We start from the raw sequence: 24,674 nt of genomic DNA, 5'->3' as shown, positions 1-24,674 counted from the left end.
ACAGTATACCCAACAGTGTGAGCTTTATTTATCTTCGACGCTCTCGCAAACATGTGCCTTCATTATTTTCGAATCGACGCATAATCCGGTGCAAATGCAAGAAAAATTTACATAAAAATACGAAAAGCATACAATAAAATCACCCGATCGTTTGTAAATAAAATTTTCCTCTTCTGCGTTCTGAATATTATAAAAGGAAATAAAAACGATAAATGATATACTTTATGATGCATAGGGCACTGCATCATATAATTGCAGTGTAATCTTGATCGTTAACACATGAAGGTAAAGTGATCAGCCCTCCGCTTCGGGTACCAGTCCAGGGTAAATAAATATTAAATATTTTCTAATAAATATTAGAGTGGAAAAAAACACTTATCTTTATTTATAGATTTCACGTTTAATTTGTAGAACTTTATTTTAATTTATATGTTAAATGTTAAAAGCAAACACTGATTTTTTGAGTCTACTTAATTGTATTTTATTGTTAAAAAACACACAAAATTAATTTTCTGACAATTGTTTCGCCTAGTTATGGCATTTTCAAACGAATGTCTTGTTTGTCACTTATATTATTTGAGCACTCCCCTGGGAATCGAACCGGGGACCTCCAGTGTGGTAGCCGAGCGTGATGACCATTACAGTACTGAAGCGGACAATTCCATATTACATTTCCATATATCAGTGTCGGCACCAACACTTCGTTGTTAACTGCCAGTTTGGCTTCATATATCTTAAAAAGTAAAAGTGATAATCGTAAAAAAAACTAAAAGTAAATACGGACATATGTATACCCATCAATCGTCTGTAAATAATTTCAATAATAAAAATGAAGAAATCTAACATCTGGCAACTGTTTGGAGATTATCTCCGAAAGCTGCAGGCTCCCAATGACCATTAACATGATTATTTATAGCCTCAAACACAATGGTCCTGAACCCAATCGAGCATACTAAACGCTGCTTTAGGGATAAAATACACAACGTTCGTTCCACATAGCGTGCCTCTGATCAACTTTCATAATTACATGAATCTCGCCTAGCAGTGACTTGCGTGCGGCGGCTCTGTAGAGAATAATATCTGCTAGAAAATACGAGAATTATCACAGCAAAATGAATATTAAATATTTGTTTAAATTGCTTTGGATGTTTGTAATGTATTTTTCACATTTACCTTCCCTATCCTTACTATCCTATCCCTAAAATGGAGTTCCACCAAAAAATGCCAGTACAAAACTTAAATACACATATATATATTTAAAACAATGCATCCTGACTAGGTTTTCCCGTTTTACATTTTACAATACTAATATTTAGTCAATTATTTTGGTAAAAGGACGAAGATAAAAATAATGTTGAGTGAAACGCACATTTTTGAAGAGCAGATCCTATTTTTAAGAAATATAAACCAACTTATTACCAAAGAAGGAGAAACGAGAAACAATATTTTAAACGACAATATATATACGTTTGTAAACATTGTTTGGATATTTGTTTTGCTATAGTAAAATGCCACGATAAATCTTTAAAACATATAGATAAATGCTTAATTAACAGTGCAATTGTAATACACGATTCGCTGAGGTATTTGCCGAGTAGAAATTTACATGCGATGGGAAAAGTTGGCAGGAAAAAAAAAAAGAAAATTTCTTGTTCATTCATAAAAACATGGGCACCGTGATCAACTAACTGCGCAGAGAGAGAGAGAGAGTAACGTCAGTAAAATGGGCAGAAAAAAGAGCACAATCAAAAAGTAAGTAAAACTTGAACTTGTAGTAATAAAAAATGTGTAAATAAATGTTTTTTCCAGTCCATTCTCTATATTCATGGAGTTGATAAAAATGACTTTGGTGCATTCTTAATTCGAGTAACATAATTTGTTTATACACTGAATACATTTCCTTAATTCTTAGAAAAAGAAAGAGGAGGGAAAGCGATGGGCAAAAAAATACACAATCAGTTTTTTTTTAACATTCTTTACAGTCCATTTATTGCATTCATGGAGTAAATGACTGGTGCATTTGTCATCCGAATAACATCATTTTATTTATACACTGAATACATTTTCTTAATTCTTAGAAAAACAAGGAGGGGGGGAAAGCGGATAGAGATAAAAAAAACAATAATACGTGACTTTCTGTATTAAGTAGGTACTCGTGAAACCAACGCGACAACTTAATGACTATGATTTAAATGGAAACAAAAATACTGTAGGCTCTGGGCTGTATACACAAACATCCAGCGATTCTAACGATCACCCAACGATGGGATCCAACTCATTCACAAAGCCACTGCCATAGTCCCACCGGAAATTGCAGTCGAATTGATAGTCCGCGGTAGTTGTAGTACCACATTTCGCGGTTTTACAACATTCAGGGTGACATTAAATAAACATTAGAGTGAAAAATCGACGATTTATTTTGACCTCTTTGGGGATGGATCTCGTAACCTCCGACACAGTAGCTAAACGTGCAAACCACTACACTATGGAGGTATATAGACATGAATACAGCCCTAGGACATTTGTAGAGTTGAAGTAATGTACTTTTATTTATTTAATATAGTTAAGACAGTTTTTATATAATTCAATTCATTTTGTATTAATTTATGCTTTACAATCCTAAAATTAATTACGCTGTTCTCTCCAATGAAGAGACTAAGCTCTTGTGCTTGGAGAGCGACTTACACTTATTATTTATTGTTTATGTTTGTGGGTGATTTATTGTGTTATATATATAAATATGTAAAATATATATATATATATATATATATATATATATATATATATATATATATATATATATATATATATATATATATATATATATATATATATATATATATATATATTTTTTTTTTTTTTTTTAAAGTCATAAAATAAATCTGCATAGAATAAACTTAATAATTTTTAATATTTAATTTAACTTCGATATGTTTTATTGAATAGAATGAAACATTAATCCGTTTACAATTAAAATATAATACGAATAAGATATGATTCCGTTACTGTGTTGTATAATTGATATTCATATTGTATATGCGCAGATTGGACATGATATAACATAATTTTATAGACACTAATAGAGAAGGCAGTCTCACGTTATTTCGTAGTTAGTAATATTAAAATTATGCGAGTTTTCAAGGTCTATCGTAGTTTTTGCATTTTGAATACGGACATGAGGTATTTACTTCCGTAAAATGCAGCAAATAATTACAAGTTTAACGAATTAAACCGGTAACAGAGCTCAGAGTTATGGAACTAACACACACACACACATTACTTATAAGTGAGAATGTTTGAAATAAATATAACTCAATCATAAACAGGGTAAAAATTACATTTATACCATTCCGATCACCAAGTACAATATTTTGTAAAATAAATCACAATCGTAAACTCCATCACAAATCTATCTACGAAACCAAAAGATATAAAAACATTTTTGTAAAAAAATATAAAAGTTAATATTAATTTTCATAGGAACCTGTCATTGACATGTATATTTTAAAAATTATATAAAATAGCAGATATTATAAAAAAACACAGAAATTAAGTTATTAACAGATTCAGATAAGAAAATATGCAATCGCAAATAAATACTATTCTTATTAAATCTGGAATAAATAGGAAATATTTATCATATTTTATTAGTAAATATAGTAATCGTATCAGTACAATATATGTTTTTTAATGTGTCTTTTCTATTGCATTCTGATGGTGCGCATTTGACCCAATGTCGCTCACTCCTTTCAACAACGTCATAAATCAAAAATCGTCAATTTTCAGTTATGCATGTTTTCGGAATGCCCAGAAAATGTACTATATCCCGGCAAAAGCGGCATATTTTTAACTTAATATTCACCCGCTACAGGGCAGTAGTTTTTGCGTTTTGAAGAAAACGTATTGTTTTATTATTTTTTTTAAATATAATTCTAATGGAGAAAAAACATTCAGGTTTTACCAAAAAAGATCTGTTGCACAGTAAAAAGTTCAATAAGTGGCTTCATATTTTCATATTATTTTTTGACATCTCATCAAAGATGAAGAAGAATATGGAAGTCTGGGCATTTACGGAGCTGACGACCATCATAGGCTGGTCGTCATGGAGTTAGGTAATTGGAGATAATCCAGATTTTGTGAACAAGTATTTGGACACTCTCAAAATGTTGTCTTCATATTTATTTTTAATAATTTTTATTATATTTTTAAACTAAAAAACGATCTCATGAAAAACCATTTTTTTAATATGACGTTGTTTAAAGGAGTGAGCGATATGGTAGTTGATATCGAATAATACCGGCTTAGCGATTTGTCGGAACGGGTAACGCTGGAAGTAAGTGACCACCGCTGCCGCGGCCTTCGCAACATTATTTATTTATATATTCGGTCAATTAACCGAATGGCGGTGGAATTATTATAATTTTGCTACAAGTTTCACTTGTTGTTTGCCGTACGCATTCAACGAAAATGAGAATTCATTATTAATTTAACCGACACGTTGGTATACGAGTATAACCATCGCGCTTAGTTGTAGAAAAACATGGCACGATCAGGTATGCCAAATACTTGAAAGTGGTCAGGTTAAGTGTCGTAGTAATCGGCGGGTATGTATGAGGAGATGCATGAACGTAGAAGAGGCGAATAATGTTTGCAAAGACAGATTGGTGTGGCGTTCTATTCTCTCTGCCTAAGCGGCGTGATGGTTAGTTAATTAGTTAGTTAGCTTCATTGTATACAGTTCAGGGATACAAGACTCGTATTTTTTGATCCACAATCTAAATCTAATCATATCATCTACTGTGGTACATAAATAGTGGTAATTACTAAGTAAAACTTAAATTAAAAATGGATTTACCACAAAGTGACTGCCGAATGAAACTAAGTATATCAATTAGGCATTTGTATTTCTTCTGATATAATCAAATATTTCTAGTATTATGTTGTTCTGATAGTAAAGATACTGGTGTAGAAAATGAACAAGTCACAGAATGAGGTGTCGATTGCAAAACAGGCGTCAGAGGTTCGATTCCCGCCGGTTGCCAAATAAATATAAGAAAAATTTATTTCCAGTTGGCCTGGGTGCTGTGCTATTTATTTAAAATAAATATATTTGTGTTTTTATTATTTACACAAATATTTCAATTTCATACTATTTCTATGAGCCTAAGCGGCTCATTATTAGAAATAGGTACCAAATTGTGGTAGAGTGGGTTCGAACCTATAAACTCTGACTTAAGAGTCCGCGAGACTAACCACGGGACCACAACTCGACACTATTTTATATAATTTTGCTTCCCATAATTTCTTTCGTACAAAACCTGTTGGTAAGTGGGATATTTGTTTAATAATAACAACAAAAACCTATTGTATTATGTTTAGCCGAAATTTTAATGAAATATTAATTTAAAAAAATTAAATATTAGCTTTTTGCACACTTAACAAGGTAAAGAATATAAATATGTTTGATGAGGATTATGTACATTTTTTAGATTTTATGATTCCACCATCTTGAATTTTTTTAGTTCAGAAAAGAAATTTTATCACGCATTTTCCCTTTATTATTACAGACAATTTATGATTCTACTGAATTTATATACCTCTGTAACAGCTGTTTCGCCTTCCGCCTAGGGCATTATCAATATGTGTCGAAAAAACAGCTTCACGGATTTCAGTAATTTTTATAACAGTCAATAAGGTAAAATCTTATTTTTTGTGTTGTGGGCGATATTCCACATTTATACAATATTCTTTTATCCGTACACCAGGAATAAAAAAGTTTTTTTTAAAAATATAATCTCAAAGAATTTATTGCGTAGACAAATTACTAGTAACTCTCTAACAAATGTTAAAAGTAATGGCTGAGTTTGTTAATACAAGAATATAGCTTTTACAATGAATTTTTAATGTAATTGTATATTTAATTGTTGCGCGAGTGCCCATAATTTATTTTCTGCGGTGTTCATTTTGATACTTTTTGCCTTTGCTAAGAGAGTAGGACATTTTTAAAAAGTGCTATTTTTATGAGTTACAAATTCCTGTACTTTATTTTCCTACTTGGTATTCTAGAAACACCTGCAGTATTTAAGTGCAGGTACGTGAGTGCTCGGACCGTCTGGTCGTGAGTTGGAGGGACATTACGAATCTTCAATATCTTTAAATATACTATATACTTATACAAATTTATATTATCCGACACGCCCAACAAATGCGAGTCACAGCATCAGGAAAAGCGAAAATACGTTATTAGTACTAACTAGACGAATAACGATCATGTAGATAGGGTAAATGGAGACGTTATTGACACCATCCAGTTGAATCTACTGATTTCCTGATATTAGACATATTGATATTTTGAGTACCTCTCCCATTATCATGTCATGAAAAAACTACCTATATTAGCAACGATGATTTCTAAATGTTTCTGCTAGTTGAATTAACACACACACGATGATATTCAAGATTTTTGATGAGTTTTTTCCAGACAATAAAATGTATAATATTTTTTAGTTTTACTTATGAATGTTGACATGTTATTTTACCTTATGTCTAGTAGTTAAATAAAAATATTTTCATTTTTTAAAATGTTGTAATTCAAATAATGCAATAACTGCAATATACATAAGTATGTACGTTTTTTTCAATGGTATTTTTTTTCAATAAGATTTGTTAACTTACTGTGCTATTTAGACCTCTGTTTGACTACGGCAAGAAAAAGGTACGTTACCTTACTGTGCTATTTAGATCCCCGTTTGACTATAGCAAGAAAAAGGTTCGTTACCTTACTGTGCTGTTTATACCTTTGTTTAATTATAGCAAGAAAAAGGTTCGTTATCTTACTGTGCTATTCACATCCCCATTCGACTATAGAACGAAAAAGTTTCGTTACCTTACTTATTTAAATCCCTGTTTGACTACATCAAGAAAAAGGTTCGTGACCTTATCGTGCTAATTAGATCCCCATTTGACTAAGCAAGCAAAATATTCGTTACCTTACTGTGCTATTTAGATCTCCATTCGACGGAATTTGCAATCATCTCATAACATTTTTTCTCTTAACACAGTATGAAAAAATCCGATGACCTGTTACGTAAAGTTTACTTATAACAATTCACCAAATTTTTCAATACAAATTTATAAAATAATTTAGATAGATGTTTTGAAGTAGGTCTTGCACAGTTTGGTCAAATAAAGATGTTTGAATAGCACAATTAAGAAAAGCGTTCCACGAGTAAGAAGATACCAAGAGCAAGTTTCATTTTTTTTTAACGAAGTAAAAAAGTTATAAGCCATTTAATTTCATCTAGTTCAGTTTAGTACTTTTTTGACATAGATTCTTGCGGGTTGTCGATACAAAAATGTATAAACCAGTTCTCCAGACGCCGAGAGCCTTTCAGAAGTATTACAGAACGGCAATATGTCGATACTTATATACGATTTTTAATAATAATTGTTCGTTATAAATAATTACAGAAACACACGACACACCCATGAAACATTCTAGTTCTGATTTGAAAATATCTCTACAAAGTTGATGGGCTTTGAACCTAATAACTTAAAAATAAATTAGTACTTCATTTTATTTTTTGACATCTCATCAAAGATGAAGAAGAATATGGAAGTCTGGGCATTTACGGGGCTGACGACCGTCATAGGCTGGTTTAAGTGATCACTTTACACACGTGTAACATTCACCAATTCTACCCATTATTGACAACCACTATTTTATTTATTGTTTCGGCATTAACTTTGTGGTAGGACATATTACAATGATTAAAGAAAACACTTGTTTTTTATCACTCAAGTGGTAAAAACAAGCGTTTTCTTTAATCATTGACAACCACACTTCTCAAATTCTTGGAAGTTCTATATATATGAAACAATTTAGAAACCTTGTTTTTGAATCACTAGAACTTCACTAGAGACATCTATTCGGCTGTCCAAATTTAAAACACAGTAAGGGACATTTTTTTTGTAGTACGTTTTTTTTGCATTTATGGACTAAGTAGACTCTACTTAGTCCAAAAATGCAAAAAAAACGTACTACAAAAAAAAATGTCCCTTACTGTGTTTTAAATTTGGACAGCCGTATTGGTGAGATGTAAAGAAGCTTTTTATTAAGCAGAAACTCTTATATTAGTATGTGAGGTCCGAATCCTGGATATGTAATAATATAATCACACACATGAGAAACGCCAGAAAATACCATTTTCATTTTTATTATTTAAGCTTATAATTTGACCAGATAATTTATTTACAACATTTTGAGTGTGTCCAAATACTTGTTCACAAAATCTGGATTATCTCCAATTATAGGAGTTATTTTAAAAAATAATATTAAAATAACTCCTATAATTGGAGATAATCTAGATTTTGTGAACAAGTATTTGGACACACTCAAAATGTTGTAGTACTCCATTCATTCATGTCGGGTTGTGGTCCCGCGGTTAGTGTCGCGGACTCTTAAGTCAGAGTTTCTCGGTTCGAACCCACTCTACCACAATTTCATACCTATTTCTAATAATGCGCCGCTCAGGCTCACAGAAATAGTATGAAATTGAAATATTCGTGTAAATAATAAAAACACAAATACTTTTATATTTATTTTTAAAAATAAATTAATAAAGAATATTAAGTGACATTGTGTTTTCCAATATTTTTTCACTTACATAATTGTTTGGCGAACTTTTAAAATGTATTTATAGATCCAATATACAGAAAACAAAACATAACACACACCTAATTTGGTCAAAAAAACTTTTGCTTGTGCAATAAAGTTGTACAATCGGCTTCCTTTATCCGTAAAGTCATAAAACGAAACTAAGTAAAAAAGGGCTATTCATAAATGGATAATGGAAGTGGGTAGATTTGAAATAGATCGCATCATTCGGCCAATGGAGTATTTGATTGCATGCCATAAACAATTTTCTTTCGTATAGTTTTATAAATAAGTATTGTAAAATGTGCCCTCGGCACGGGAAACTCAGTGAGGGCACATTATTGCCATTTGTAATTATGTGTATATTGAACAAAATATGAATAAATTCAATAGTATAATAATTGTCAAGGACGATCGTTGACATCGTGAGATTCTTAAAATAATAATCTTATTTTTATTACCAATCGAATTAGGCACCTACGGAGAGGATAAATTTAACGTACTCAAAACATTTATAAAAATAATTAAACCTGTTATCATTTGGTGCTTACATATAATAATAATATATTACATCATCATCAATGTAAAAGAACTACATATTTTTATTTCAAGTCAATTACGTATATAAATTTTCGCGTGAGCGCGTGTTAACCCTTTGCAGCCAAAATATGAAATAAAAAATAATTAAACAATTTAGACGGTCTGAACGGTTAAACAACAATTTTAATACGTTATTGAATGTTAATATTTATTGTGAAAATTAATGATTTATTTAAGAAACGAGGTTAATTTTCCAACCGTTCTCTCGCGTATGCAAAACGATTCATTAAATATTTTTATCGAGGTTATTTTTTTAGCACAGATTTTGATAATACCTGAAAATACAGTGTGTAAATTAAAAAAAAAACAGAACAATTAGTAAGAGATTCAACATTATTATTCTTAAGTTGTTGCATTGTTTTTTAAAAATTTATTCGAAAAAATAAATGCTACCAAACACGTAAAATATAGGTAGGTAGAAACGATTCAATTGATTTAAAGATGGAACATTTTTTTAGATAATCAATGACAAGATAAAAAATAAACATTACGTAAAATATATAGCTAAATTTAAAATAAACATTACGTAAAATACATAGCTAAATTTATTGGATTATTTTTTCACCTATTCGCACTTAATCGTCAATAAGTCATCACACCGGATCGACGCGGTGTTAACTTGAACGTTAAATATATGAAGGCAAACTGATCAGCCCTGCGCTCTAGATTTTACTTCTGTCCCCTGCTCATACCCAATTGGTGCATAAAGCACCACACAGAACAACGCAGTTTCAACCAGATCGTTGATCGTATGAAGGAAGGGTGATCCAAAATCATGATTTTTTAAATCCTTATCTGCATCCGATGGTGCATAGGGCACTGAATCGTAGCAACTCAGTGTTATCTTGATTGTTAATTGCACAAAGGCAAAGTGATCAGCCCTGCCCTTCTTGTACCAGTCCAGGGTGATATTAAATAAATATGAGGGTGAAAATATATTTTCATATTTTATTTAAATATATTCATGGATAAAGGAGTAAAATATGTTTAATGCGATGCAGATGACGTCGGTAATGGAGTTCAGTGTGAAGGATATCAGTGCTATTTGGGAGAGGAAATGGAGGAGGAATAATAGGTAATATAGGAGAAGAAAAGGAGGAATGTCGGGTTTTGGTCCCGCGGACTCTTGAGTCACAGTTCCTGGGTTCGAACCCACTCTACTACAACTTGATACCTATTTTTAATAATGAGCCGCTTAGGCTCACAGAAATACTCGTATTGTGAAATTGAATTATTTCTGTAAATAATAAAAACACAAATATTTCTCTTCCCAAAAAAAAATAGTAATGAGAAGGTCACTTAGGGTTGCCTGCCCGTACTAGAATTAGCTTGTGTAAGTTGGATACTGCTAATATGAACGAGTTCCCCGAGAAAATAAAATAAATATAAATTTTCCTTAACATCAACTATGCAAATTTCGAGATAATTAATTAGAAAGTGATATAGGTATGGCATAAGTAGTATGTGTGCATTGTTTATATTGGTGTTTATTAAATGCATAATTATCAACTTTCACTCAGGGAATATTTTTAGTACTGATAGACACGAAAAAATAAAATAAACATATCTATAAACACGAACCAAGTTTAACATTTCATTCCCAGGCGATTAAAAATAAATATGTAATTTTTACTATAATATATACATATATATTTTTCATCACCCTTGACTTGAAGCGCTGGACGATCACCTTGCCTTCACGTAATTAACGATCAAGATAACACTGCGTGGTTGCGATGCAGTGCCCTACACATCATTGGTTGTGAATAAAGGGTAAGAAGAAAAATGGCGAATGAATAGTTTAAATGTTTACATAACCAATGCATTGTATTATATTCCTTGAGTATTTATATATTATATTTTATTTATTATTTGAATAATATTGGTGATGAATAACATGCAGTATTAGCAGTGACCAAGTTACACGAGCCAGTACGAATATGGGTATGCAACCCCGAGTGCCCGAATAATTGCTGCTATCGTTTGCCTATCGTCCTTTCTAGATTCATCCTGTGTTACCTTTCGCAAAAAGCAGAGGTGACCTTTACCCACGAGCTCCTTCACTAACGTCATCTGTATGCCATAAATAAATAAATAAATAAATATATATAACATTCCACTGCTATATCTAAGAATCTGTAACTCAGGATCGATTACCTTGACTTTGTGTAATTAGCGATGCGTTAATCTGATGCAGTGCCCTATGCATCATTTGGGTGTAGAAAGGGGTTAAATAATAAATGGGTGTGTGCCTTTTAAAAAAATTACGGAAGCAAAAATTATCTTATTCATAAATAAATCATTATCATATCAATTTTTAAAAGAATTTCTTAATCTGATCGAAGGATAACGATGTCAAAACTAGAAACGTTAATAAATCTCGCGAATAAAATGATTTCGAGGCATAAGAGAAGTATCGTGCACTATAAATAGTGATATGAACAAGAAAGACTCACGGCTCTGCTTCGATGGACTGCAGACGGGCGACGTAATTGGAAGGAATGTAACCTTCGTGTTTTGTCTTCTTGCTGCGGGCCAGCCACCAGTCGCCCTGCGTGTCGTTCAGGATCTCCAGGTGCTCGCCTTTGCGGAAGCTGAGGTCCTCGTCTGTCCTCGCGTCGTAGTCATACAGGGCCACGAATATCCTGTTGGGCACGTCTGGCTCGGCGGCCTGGCTCACCCCCGCGCGCACGGGGTCCGGGGGTGGCGTGGGAACGGGCGTATGTTGAAAGGAAGGAGCCTCATCCAGGGGATTAACACGCTCGTTATTATCACTGCTCTCCTTTTTCGTGGGGCTGCTAAAACAATTGCCCATTTTGAACAATTTAGGTGAGGCCGTCCAGCGCAGACAAACAACTTAAGTTTCTATGTTCACAAACGACACCGTAACTTAACTTTTAGCGCGGAGTTTTTCATTGTCTTTCGAACGTTCCGATTGAGAAAATAATCATTTAATATCGAATTAAAGTAAACAAATACGAAAATATTGCGATAAAATAACACAAGTGGCAGCCATATCAGAACTATCCCTAAACGGTATTGCCATAACAAAAAATATATAAAACTTTCATTGACAGATTTGCATTTAACGAGTACCTACTTATCTATCATACAGTTGTACCAACATACAATTTTTTTAAAGTTAAAAAATGTAAACGTCAAGTTTGTTTTTATCGGGTTGCACGTCAAAAGTGAAGAAATAATATTGTACAGAAGATGTAATAAAATAATTCGTAAATCGTACTGATTTTACAATGGAAGTGCCAATAAGTGAAGATGAAGGTGTCCTTATGGAATGGGCACCCTACACAGATCTCATAAATCAAATACCGCTAAAAATTCAATCCGGTTTGTTCGCCCAAGACTTAAGTCTGACATGTATCGATGTAACTAACGAGTATTTAGCCCTAGGGACTAATGTCGGTTTAGTATTCTGGTATGGTCGACAAAAGGGAGACTTGCAGAGGCTCCGGTGTGAGGTAAGATTATTCAAAGCCCTGTGGGTAAGATCTGCATTATAAGTTCTCGTTAACAACATCAACCATATTTTATAACAATTAATCAAAACACGTCTACACTTCGCACTCCCGATATCTTTAAGTTAATTTTCTTACAACATTTTTCATCCATTTCCGTTTTTAAAGGAATAAATTTTATAAAGAAATTTGGTGTTCAAAAATGGTGTCAATAGTTATCGCGTTTCGAATATTCCATTTGCATCTTATTTCCTTTTTGTTTCAAGCATATAGGTAACATGCTCATATGCTTTCTTTGTTTATACCTTGAATTATATTTGTTATTATCATGGTACACAATAATTCTTTTTTTCTACAGGTTACTAACAGTGCAATCACTTTTGTGAAAATAGTTTCCACTGTAGATTTTATGGTTGCTGCTGGAAATAAGCTCGGACAAGTTACAGTTTTTCAAATTCCCAAAACGCATCCGGAATCCTTACCAGAATCTCTAAAACCAAAAGTGACTCGACAAGTTGAGAGGTACCCAAATATTATTCTGTTAATAATAATAATAAATTTGGATAACTTATATAGCGCCACTTTCATAAAAAAATACCTCAAGGGCGCTTCACTGTGAATGAATTGGGGAAAATAATATGGTGGAAATGATTTAGCAAACAAATGTGTTTTTAGTCTTTTTCTAAAGATCATCTCACTCTCACTATTTCTAACCACTGGTGGAAGAGCATTCCACGCTGTCGGTCCTGCAACAGCAAAGGCAAGCTCGCCAAATTTAGTGCGTTGGTTGCGAGCTGGTAAGATCACTTTGCCCATTGCAGATGTTGTAGCCGATCGAGGCGTGAGACGTCTATCAACCAATTCATCTAGAATACACAGCTCCTTAAGATACTCTGGAGCCATATTGTGTATTGATTTATACATGAGTAGGCAGAGTTTATACTCAACCCTTTCGGGAAAGCGTAACCAGTGGAGTTTGTGAAGTAGTGATGTGACTGAATTTAGAAATTCCAAACATTAGTCTCGCTGCTGCGTTTAACACTGATTGCAGTCGAGTCATTTTATTGTTTGGTAGACCCGTGTGTATACCGTCCCAAAACTAAAACACTACTAACAATAATAATGTATATTTATGTATTAATTTTAAATCAAACACAGATTTTTTGAGTCTACTAAGTTGTATTTTATTAACAAAAAACACATAAAAAATTATATTGTGACAATTGTTCTTGTTAGGGCATTATCAAACGAATGTTCATTCGTTTGATAATGCCCCAACAAGGCGAAACAATTGTCACAATATAATTTTTTATGTGTTTTTTGTTAGTAAAATACAACTTGGTAGATTCAAAAAATCTGTGTTTCATTTAAAATTAATACATAAATTAAAATGGAGTTCTACAAATTAAACGCCAAGTCAATAAATAATAATAATGTATTCTGCGTGCAATATATACATTTTACCGTAGGCCATTGAACCTACATTCTCAGAAAAGTATCTCAAAAAGCAAAACTCTGAATATTTTTACTGATGATGCATTGAATTATGATCAAAATCTTGATCTTCACATTCGTTTGATAATGCCCTAACAAGGTGAAATAATTGTCACAATATATTTTTTTTATGTGTTTTTGTTAATAAAATACAACTTAGTAGACTCAAAAAATTTGTGTTTGATTTAAAATTAATACATAAATTAAAATGGAGTTCTACAAATTAAAGGCCAAATCAATAAATACTGATTAATACTATTAATCAGTCTTGATAAAGAAGCGGTAGACATTATAATTAAGTTATAATAAAATATTTCTTTTGATTTTAATACAAAGTTACATTTTAATTATAAAATGGAAAATCACAAAGTTAGTGCTTCAAATACAAATTATATAATCAATTCATTTTCACTGAAATGGAAAATTTTACCCTAGTATTTTAAGAGTTTACTTATCATTTTTATGAAGATTATCGTCCATTTAACACATTGTCTGCGGGAAACGCTTAAAAGCGTCTTTTATATGCTGTTGGTATAGAGCGGGAGACGCTTATAAGCATTCCATTTGCTTACTTTTGGTAGAGCGTGAGAGATGCTAAAAAACAATGTATAGATCGGAATTGGTTTTGCAGTTAGTTGTGATTAGTATACCGAGGGTCGGGCGGCAGACTGTCTGAGCATAATTAGGGTCGGGGTTGATAAACAAAAATGCCCAACATTAATGTGTTAATGTCCTTGAATGAAGCCGTCTTGTATGCCAAATGTGTTAAAATTTTAGCTGATGAGTTCAATATTTTTGACACAAGGAATGTATTATTTTTCTGCTTTCATATGAATGTATGAACCAACAAAGTTGATTTTTGTAGCTGGATTTTGTTGCTTTTGTATATTTTATTGGCTCCTAATGTTGTAACATTAGAGACTGTAACAAATATTAAGTTACAAACCACCCCCTTACATAGCTCAGTGATCGGTTTATTTTCTTTAGTCATTGCTGTTTATAAGGTCCAAATAAATTGTATTTTATTATTTACAACATTTTGAGTGTGTCCAAATACTTGTTCACAAAATCTGGATTATCTCCAATTACAGGAGTTATTTTCATATTATTTTTTGACATCTCATCAAAGATGAAGAAGAATATAGAAGTCTGGACAGCCCCGTAAATGCCCAGACTTCCATATTCTTCTTCATCTTTAATGAGATGTCAAAAAATAGTATTTTATTATTATAATAATGCTATTTTATGTTTTTAAAATGTCTACAGATACACAGTTGGGGACCTTCACCATTCTGAGATAACGTACATTGAATGGTCCAAAAATGGGATGAGGCTGTTTTCCGGTGATAAAAATGGTCTCGTTGTTATGACCGAGATAGATTTTTACATGGTTCGTTTAGTTTGTTTATAACACTTTTAATTTTTGTTTTTATCTTCTGTTTAGTTTATCTTATCTTATACTCTTATTTGGTTAAGCAATTCAGAATGTTTGCCGCTGATTCATGCACAGTAAAAATTATGCTGTGTTATTAACAGTCAAAATTATTGAATAACGTACCTATACAAGATTTCACAGAACAAACAAATTATGTCAATTGAAAATCTTATCAAAATATATATAAAAACCCTTATCCGTACCCCAATAGTGCATAGGGCACTGTGTCATATAAACGCAGTGTTATCTTGATCGTTTACACATGAAGGAAAGGTGATCAGCCCTCCGCTTCACGTACCAGTCCATGGTAATATTGAATAAATATTACAGTGAAAAAATCACTTATATTTCAATAAAATCACTTATATCAAAATAAGTCTCGAGTATTCAATATTACCCTGGACTGGTACCTGAAGCGCAAGGCTGATCACCTTTCCTTCGTGTGTTTAGTGATCAAAATAATACTGCTTTTGTATGATGCAGTGCCCTATTCAAGGATTTGAAATTCACAATACTTCATTTAGTAGAAATATATTATTATGGATTGTCACACTAACATGTTAAAACACATGCAGTATTATAAATTAACTCGCAAAAAGTTTAAATATAAAAAGATTTAAGATTTTTGTTTATTTTTTTACATGCAGTTTATTGAAATATGTTTTTTCTTCTTCTTCATAAAAATCAATGTATTCATTGTATTTCTTTTCTTTACTTCAAGCATCTGTGTAAATCGTCAGAAATAATAAATGAAACATATGAAATAGTACAAATAAGCTATTACCAAAATTACCTGCTAGTTTCCAGTGTCTATAGAAGCATCATATGCCATAAGAAGGATGTAAAATGGGATGTTAATCAAGTTGGGAAGAGGGACCGGAAAAGGTTACTTTTCTTAAACTATATTATCATAAAAATATGTTATTATTATTTTGTAGAAATTAATGTAAATTCACCAGTAAATCTTCAACTAATGTCCATTCAAAGTATTACAGAAATATTATTTTGAGAAATAAACAGACTTTGTTTTTTGATCCACTCACATTTTTACTAACAACCAGCTAGTTTCGGCAACAACCTGTTGCCCTCTTCAAGTTTTAATTTATGACTAAACATATATATATATATATATATATATATAAAAGAAACAGTTTACAAGTTGTTGGGTTTAATGGTGTATTAAGGAGGGGTAAGAGCAAGGAAGGGGATAACTGTGTTTAGGTTGGGTTTGATTTTATGGGAAAAATATTAAAAATGGGACTTTGACTTAAGTTTATTTGATTTTTAATTATATTTAATTCCTGTTTAACCGCTTTTTTCATTTCCACAAAGTTAGTGCTTTCAATATTCAAAACATATTACAGAAAGACTATTTAAAATATAATTTGGCAAAAAAAATCTCGATTAAAGGTCCTTCCTGGTTCCATCTCAACTGATAGGACGATAGTCCTATAAACTGTTGGGGCCAGCTCTCCTCGTCCTCAGGTTATAGTTCCTTCCATCATATACGATGTCACCTAGGCCATGCCTTCGAATCATGTTATCTTTCTGTAGCATCTATTTATTTTTTGGTAGATTATTAAGGCAATAAAAAAGCAGTATGTTGCATTTACTATTTTAGAGATAAGTGCTAATATAATTGAATTATAGCATTTACTTTAAATCTATTAGAAAAACCATTTTAAATATATGTAATATGTGAATCTTTCAGTTTATGCAATCTCGGTGGAGTTTTCCAATACAATTACGAAAAACCAAATGATGTAAATATTTACTGCGCGAGACCTGGTTTAAGAGTGTGGACTTCTGATCGTCAGGGCAATGTATTGCAAACTCTACTATTTAAGGTAATTTCTTACATTTTTTTGTAAATTTACATTATTTTTGTAAAAATCGCATTCCATGTTTTTCAAATGTGTATATTTCAGAGTTATTTTTATGTTGTAATTTTTCTCCAGGATGCCATTAATAATCCATGCGGCCATGTTGAATTATTGAACCCAGCCCAAAAAAAGAGCGTCAAGTCAAACAAGGAAATACATTTTGGTCCCATGCTTATTTTCAAAGACAAGTATTTGGTCAGCTACAATGACGAGCAACTCTATGTTATTAACCCAGAAACATTGATATGCATCGCCACTATTGACAATGTTAGAAGGTATGTATGTTTTATCAATAATACCTGGGTGGAGAGGGGGCTTCTTTGATGACTGTTCTTTTGTTTATGAATATAATAACTAAACTATTTTCTAAGTGAGAGAGATATCTTTAGTGAATGATCATCTACAACCATGTCCGTGTAGCTGAATAAAGAATGCAGAATTGATTCTTCTCCGTCTTACTCTTCATTACTGATGGTTGTGACCCTTGTCAAAACAATTGACTCTTCTCCAGTTGTCTCTTGACTGTGTTGCATGTAGCTCTCCAACCACCGAGGTGCATGCTGCTGTCTTAACTTGATCAGTCCGTCGTGTAGGGGATCTTCTCTCCCCCTTTTTCTCCTCCAAGCTACTAATCACAACCAGTTGTGATCACAAACATGTATGATAATCAAAATAAAATTATGATGTTGAATATATTGAAACACGTATCATAATAGATTTTAAAAAATACTGATATTTCCAAGTAAAAATAGATGGTCAGTACCACAAAATGACTCAATTAATTAAAGCATTATTCACAATTTTAAACCTAAAATACTTTGTTATAAATGACGTAATAATATTCATTACATTTTTAAGTAAATATTTTCTTAATGAGAACTAAGAAAAAGGAAACACTTTATATTTTTTTCCTATATGGTCTATTGGACAAACATGCAGTCAGCAGACTATTGTCATCGTATGACTTGATATCTTGTCCTTTAAGTAAATGTTATGTAAATATTTATTAATTTGTGTGCATGTGTTGTTTATTCTACATAATACATATATATTTTTTTAAAGAATATTATCAGTTGCCGCCAACAAAGAAGAAATATTTATCTTAGAAGGAGACAGAAGCCTCATACGCGTTGCTTATACTCCCGACTTCCAAGTTGACAAGCCAGGTTCGTCTACGAAATAACATATTATTTTATTACTAATCAAAAGTAGTTGTGCAGCCAGTAAGAAAAAGTAGAGATTTTTAATAGTTTTATTTATACATACGGCCCTTGTACACTTATTATTTCCTTCTCCCGACATTTTGACAGCCAATCTAAGGGCTATCTTCAGGGTGCTATTCTGTAATATTTCAGTATTTTACTATGGTATATTCATTCTCAACATTTTGAGTGTATCTGGATTATCTCCAATTAGGAGTTATTTTTTACATTATTGTTTGATATGTCTAGAATACCTATGATCGCCAACCACCAAATTGCAATTGGGTATAATGGTGAATTTTACACATTTGAAAAGTGATCACTCAAACCAGTCTATGACGGTCTTAAGTTCTGTAAATGTCCAGACTTCCATATTCTTCCTTATCTTCATCATTCATTCAAAAAAGTATTCATTCATATGAATAAGCCTTTGTTTAAATAATTTATCATGAAAATTTTTATCTCAATGGGAGATTTTCGGAAACCATAGATTCCAACACTTCAAACCATTGAAGTGGGCATCTATTCTAAAAAACATGATTACACATAATTCACATAGTGCAAATAACTTAAATTTTACTTCTGATTGGTAAAAAACAATTATAATTAATGCTAATGTTATGTGCACAAATTTGCTAATGACATAAGTTTTGTCAGACATTTCTTAGTAAAACTGCGTTTCATCTAATAAAACAACAGTTATCTAACTTTTATTAGCTGTGCTGTCGTGTTTTGTCATTACTGACATCAGGCTGGTCGTCGAAATCCAGTAAACAGTCAAATAAAATAAAAGTGAATGATGCTATATACTTGTTGTTTTATAATACAAAGTTGTTGAGCCTCAAAAAATGCAAATTGTACTGCAAATGCTCGCTTCTATTTTGACAGGCAGAGCCTAAAGCACAGTAGGAGCATATGATAGATATTTATTTAAGAGAAATCTTAGGGGCTCAATATAAACATATACACAGTAATGATATTGACATTAATTTTTGGGTTTTTGCATTCTACCGTAGTGATTTAAGTGTGTTCAAAAACCCAAATATATATTATGTTTATCTCTTGAATACCTATTACACATTCTTCCTGAGCTTTGGATTCTATATAGCAGTAGAAATTTATAAATGCTGAGAAGTTAGGAACACTCAAAAGTTGAGTTCATTTGGTTTAGATTAAATGTTGACATTAATACATGGTACCCATCGTATTTTCCCCAACCTTAATCAGGAAAATCTTTGAGCGTTTTATAAATATCCCATGTTTTAAAAAATATATATACATGTTGTATTTAAAACATGGATAATGTATATTATATTAAAAATTTTGATTCAAACTTTTTCAAAATTTACATTGATTTTAATGCAGTGATGTACAAAATCATCCTTTGAAAGTATAATTTATAATACTGTTATTTTAAGCATTTATGGAGCAGAAAAGATGCATTGCAAAAATGGCTAGGGCACTTGCCAAATCTTGCCACTTGCTCGAAATCGTACTACCTTGCGCAATCTAGCGCGAAGGCATACGAGTCCATTAAGAAGATTGAGTAAAAGAGAAATTTAATATATTCCATGCCTAGATTAAAAATTTTGAATCAATATGTGTTCATATAATCAACGATCAAGTTGACACTGCATTTTTATGATGCAGTTCTAAATACACGACTGATGTGTGAATAGGGGCCAGAAGAAGAAGAATAAACACATTATTATTTGACAACATACTTTGATATAATAATTTGTGTAATGAAAGAAAATAGGTTGATTTAAAAAATGTCTGACCCGTAATGGCCAGATGTTTTTTGTTAAAGTACGCTACATATGATCTACAATCCAAAGTAAATGCCTTTAATTCTGCTCTTTTATCATACTGTACAAATATTTGAGGTAGTGCTAAATTAATATTTATTTTTCTTATTATTTTATGAATTTTAAAAGGAATGTAGGATATCTGTCATCGCTGTTGACTTTTGCATGTATCCAGTGCTTCCTAGGTAATATATGTCATACTTTTGTTCTATCGCATAAATAAAATTAAAACTACTAGGCTTTTTATGCTATTTATTATACTACTTATTAATTAAAGTAAGTTAATACTTATCTTAATTAAAGTAAGTTTTGTTGGCTTGTACAATAAAATATTATATCTTAAACAAAATATGTGCTAAATTTATGTCCTCCGTAGCGTAGTGTCAAAATAAATAAGATTTTTCACTCATATTTTTGTTATCTGATACGTGAAGCGCAGGACTGAGCGCCTAGCTTTCATATAATTAACAATCAAGTTAACATTGCGTTTGTCCAATGTGATGCCCTTTGCATCATTGGGTGCAGATTAGGGTCAAAAGAAGAAGAAATTAGATATGAACATATTTACAAGAAATTTCCTTGAGCAAGCGTGTATGGAATCTTTCATAATCTTATGCCACAATTTGTATTTGATATAGAAGGCATATGTGGCATCTGAAATATTTATTGAAAAAATGCACTTCAAAGTATGCTTTTACAAAATTTATATTACTTTCTTATTTAAGTACTTGCAATATAAGGCTCCCATAGTATATTTATTTTTACTATCTGTTTAATTTCATGCAGTAAACTCCCGATTATCTAAAGCAAGGCTGTCCAAAGCATGACTTGCAGCTTATATTTGTGCTGCCCTCAATTTATCTACCATAAATACAAAAATTTTCCTTTTACAAAATTAATTTCATAGAACATTATTTAATTTTTATATTGATATAACAGAATTGTTAATGGTAAATTTATTAAGAACTAATAAAACTAATTTTAGTATAACAATGACAACCCTGTATTATTTTTTTTTAAAGTTAATGTTTTTGTTTCTGCGGATCCACAATCTATTTAGTTTAATTTTGATTAGCCTGGGATTGTATCTGGTTTGGACAACCCGATTCAGAGCAAGGAAGAAATTAATGCAAAAAAATCACATTTTTTACTCTTTTTTTTACTTTTTACTTATAATTTTAATTTTACTTTTAAAATAATAATTATAAATAATATAACTTAACTTAACTGGCCCTTGGATAACTCGACTTGGTAGTTTACTGTTTATCTTTGAACTAGTGGGCTTTTCATATTATTTTTTATAGATATTGCTTGACGAAATCCATTGTTATATATTTAGATAAAATGTATCTTATGATCATAGCAATAACTAAAGGTGGTACTATAAATGAAGTATTTTTAAAAAGTGGTATTTACTTTGTAAAACATTAAATAATAATGGATAGATTTTACCACAAAGTGATTGCCGAATCAATAAATAAAGTATTTTTATTTGATACATCATGTTTAAATATATTAGTGTACTTTGTCAAAAAACTTAGCTTGTTTATGTTGCATGTAGTATAGTCTTGGAAATTAAATGTGTTGTAAACACATTTTGTTGCTTACGTATAACTGTTTTGTTTGAAATATTTTAAGATTGCATGTATATTTATTTATTGACATTAAAATTTATTTATTACAATTTAAAAGCTAGTTTTCTTTTCTTTTTTCTCAGAGGAAAATCTGATGACAAAATCCCTCACAAACCCTGTACAGTTAGCAGTCAATACTATAAAAGAACTTGCAAATCTACAGTCACAAATGCACTTATCTGACATGACCGATCCCTGCGATAGTGTGAAGAGTGACTCCGTCACTTCCTTCAATGAATCGCCCAGTGTAGCGACTGCCGAGGAATGCTTCGAACTGCCAGTCGTCAAAGACCTGCCGAGTGACATCAACACTAACATGTTGGACAAATTAGTGCACAATTTTATGGGTGACAAAGATGGGGTATTCGATGACCCTGATTATATAGAATTTAACACTAATCGGCTGAACGAAATGAAAAACACTGATCAAACAAAAGAGAAAAAGCTTCAGACTTACGAATTGATAAGTGAAAAGGTGTTTGAAGATGATATTTTACATAAAACTAAGAAATCAAAACGAAATAATATAATTAACTTAGACAGTGATGATAACCATCTCGATACATCTCTTCCACTTCAAGATGCCTCTGATGACAAATCTGCAACTATAATTAAAAATAAAGTCGACTCTCCGAAAGCAAAACCACTGTTAGGAATCTCTAATATTAAAAATAGGTAACATATGTAGATTTTTCACATATTTTACATATAAAAACATGTTTAGGTTTTATATTTTCATAATATCAAGGTGTTCTTCTTTCAGTTTGCTACCAGATAATATGAGTCCGGAATCTATTGAAAAGGAGATAAAAGCCAAAGAAGAAATTTTAGCAAAAGTTCTCGATTTGGAACCAATCACATTGAGTGCTATCAATTTACCATCACCTGATATTCTATATTTAAATAACGATATTTCCATACCCAGTACTACTTCAAATTTTGTCAGCAGTTGTAAAAACGATAGCGGAGGTACAAAAACATCTGTGACAAAATATCCTGTTAAAAATAAGGGTATGAGTACTCAAGAATATAAGTCCCCTGTTCAGATAGAACCGCCAAAGTGTGTTTCCATTCCGAATGTGTGGAATTTAAAAGAGATTAAGCTCGATGTTTCTCGCAGCTCCGGATCGTCCAACGGCAAGAAAGATAACGATAGACGATTCCAAAGAAAAATCAGTGAAAATGAAGAGTTGGATGATTGGGAGTTGGTTTGATTTCTTTTGCTGCTTCGGCTGCAAAAAAAATTCTATATACTTTGGTTTAGAGAAACAGACAACCATATTTACACAAAAGGTAGTTTTACACTGTGACATTGTGTGGCATAAGCTTTCACAACAAATTGTGGTACCGTAGAACAGGGCTACTTGAACTTTGATGTGTTACTTTTGAGCCCAGCACAATTTTTTTATTTAGATTGTGGTATCGATCGAAGTATCGTGACAATAAGTGTCACCTGTCAGGGAAACAATGAATCATGTCGATACATTCATTATTGTAGACCAAATAGAGATCTAAATTATTTTTTTGTACTGGGCTCAAGTAACACATCAAAGTTCAAGTAGCCCCATTCTACGGTATGTAAATGTTTTTCCAGCACTTTGCTTTATGTGTTCTCATTACAGACTGAGTAAAATATTGTAGTATTTGCAATAATTTTACTGACATTTGCCCGTATTCAGAAATCCCGTAATATTTAACCTAGTCATGAAAAGTCCGTAAGAGTTTAGGCCAATCCTCACCCCGTGTGACCTACTGTCATCCAGTTAAAACAATTATCTAGTAAATTATCATCACTCTGTATGGAATGTACATGATTTTTTATGGTCTTGAATTTATAAACATCACAGTAAAATATTTTACATGATAAGAAAACAAATGTATGCAAATTAAATCCTAGTTATCGCAACTAAATAAATGTGATCTTGTATCTATAGAATCCTTCTAAAAGTTCCAGTAGATTCTTTAAGAAATATGTCATTATTATGTTAGACCAGCATCTTGAAAACCAAAATGTGGCAAAGTAACAAGGAGCAGATGAAAAGGAAAATTAAATGAAACGGGGCTACATTATTTGCGGGAATCTCAAGAAATGAAACAATCCAGTTCACTGTAGTCCATACCGAGCCCTGAATATCGACAGAACTGAATGTGCTCATACATCTAGTTTTTATATTAAAATATCCCGAGCATTGTTCAAAGTGGTATTTTCAGCACTATATTTATGTTACTTATTGTTTTGGAATAATCCATTATGTTGTAAATATTATCTATTAATATAATGTGCTAACATATGTATATTTTTAAAAGCATTTTATTCTATTCATCGCGGGGATTCTGACAAAATATTAAAACTAAAAATTTGTAGGCACTGTTCTTCAACTGTATTTTCTAAATTGATGTCAAATAGGTTATAATATTGTCAAAATTCCTGCATTATGCGCTTGTGATATTATTAATATTTTTTTTATATTAGCTCTAAAATGCAT

General features: G+C 31.6%; 2 protein-coding genes across 2 annotated transcripts in view; one reads left to right on the top strand and one right to left on the bottom strand.

The window, feature by feature from the left end:
• Positions 1-12,297, bottom strand: part of Src42A (Tyrosine-protein kinase Src42A) — a 127,256-nt gene extending 114,959 nt beyond the window's left edge. The window contains exon 1 of the mRNA XM_088261530.1: positions 11,713-12,297. Within this exon, the coding sequence (XP_088117656.1) occupies positions 11,713-12,071 (359 nt within the window). The 5' untranslated portion in view covers positions 12,072-12,297. The remainder of the gene's footprint in view (positions 1-11,712) is intronic.
• A 110-nt stretch (positions 12,298-12,407) lies between these two features.
• On the top strand, positions 12,408-24,103 carry LOC148308556 (WD repeat-containing protein CG11141). Its single transcript, XM_088261534.1, has 9 exons — positions 12,408-12,735; positions 13,091-13,254; positions 15,493-15,616; positions 16,383-16,546; positions 17,373-17,508; positions 17,620-17,819; positions 18,607-18,710; positions 22,272-22,863; positions 22,952-24,103. The coding sequence occupies exons 1-9, from the start codon at positions 12,511-12,513 to the stop codon at positions 23,400-23,402; spliced, it is 2,160 nt and encodes a 719-aa protein (XP_088117660.1). The 5' UTR covers positions 12,408-12,510; the 3' UTR covers positions 23,403-24,103.
• Positions 24,104-24,674: the final 571 nt, after the last annotated feature.

This window comes from Brachycentrus maculatus, unplaced genomic scaffold (assembly GCF_059751285.1).
Source record: "Brachycentrus maculatus isolate JH-2025_06_01 unplaced genomic scaffold, ASM5975128v1 h1tg000157l, whole genome shotgun sequence".
NCBI lineage: Eukaryota > Metazoa > Arthropoda > Insecta > Trichoptera > Brachycentridae > Brachycentrus > Brachycentrus maculatus.
Note: the sequence above shows the minus strand (reverse complement) of the source record. Positions and strands in the feature narration are given on the sequence as shown.

Excerpts from the sequence above, each read along its gene's own strand:
- LOC148308556 (XM_088261534.1), top strand. The coding sequence starts at position 12,511 with ATGGAAGTGCCAATAAGTGAAGATGAAGGTGTCCTTATGGAATGGGCA. Across the intron at positions 17,509-17,619 it reads TGCAAACTCTACTATTTAAG|GATGCCATTAATAATCCATG; the intron begins GTAATTTCTTAC and ends ATTTTTCTCCAG. Across the intron at positions 18,711-22,271 it reads CTTCCAAGTTGACAAGCCAG|AGGAAAATCTGATGACAAAA; the intron begins GTTCGTCTACGA and ends CTTTTTTCTCAG.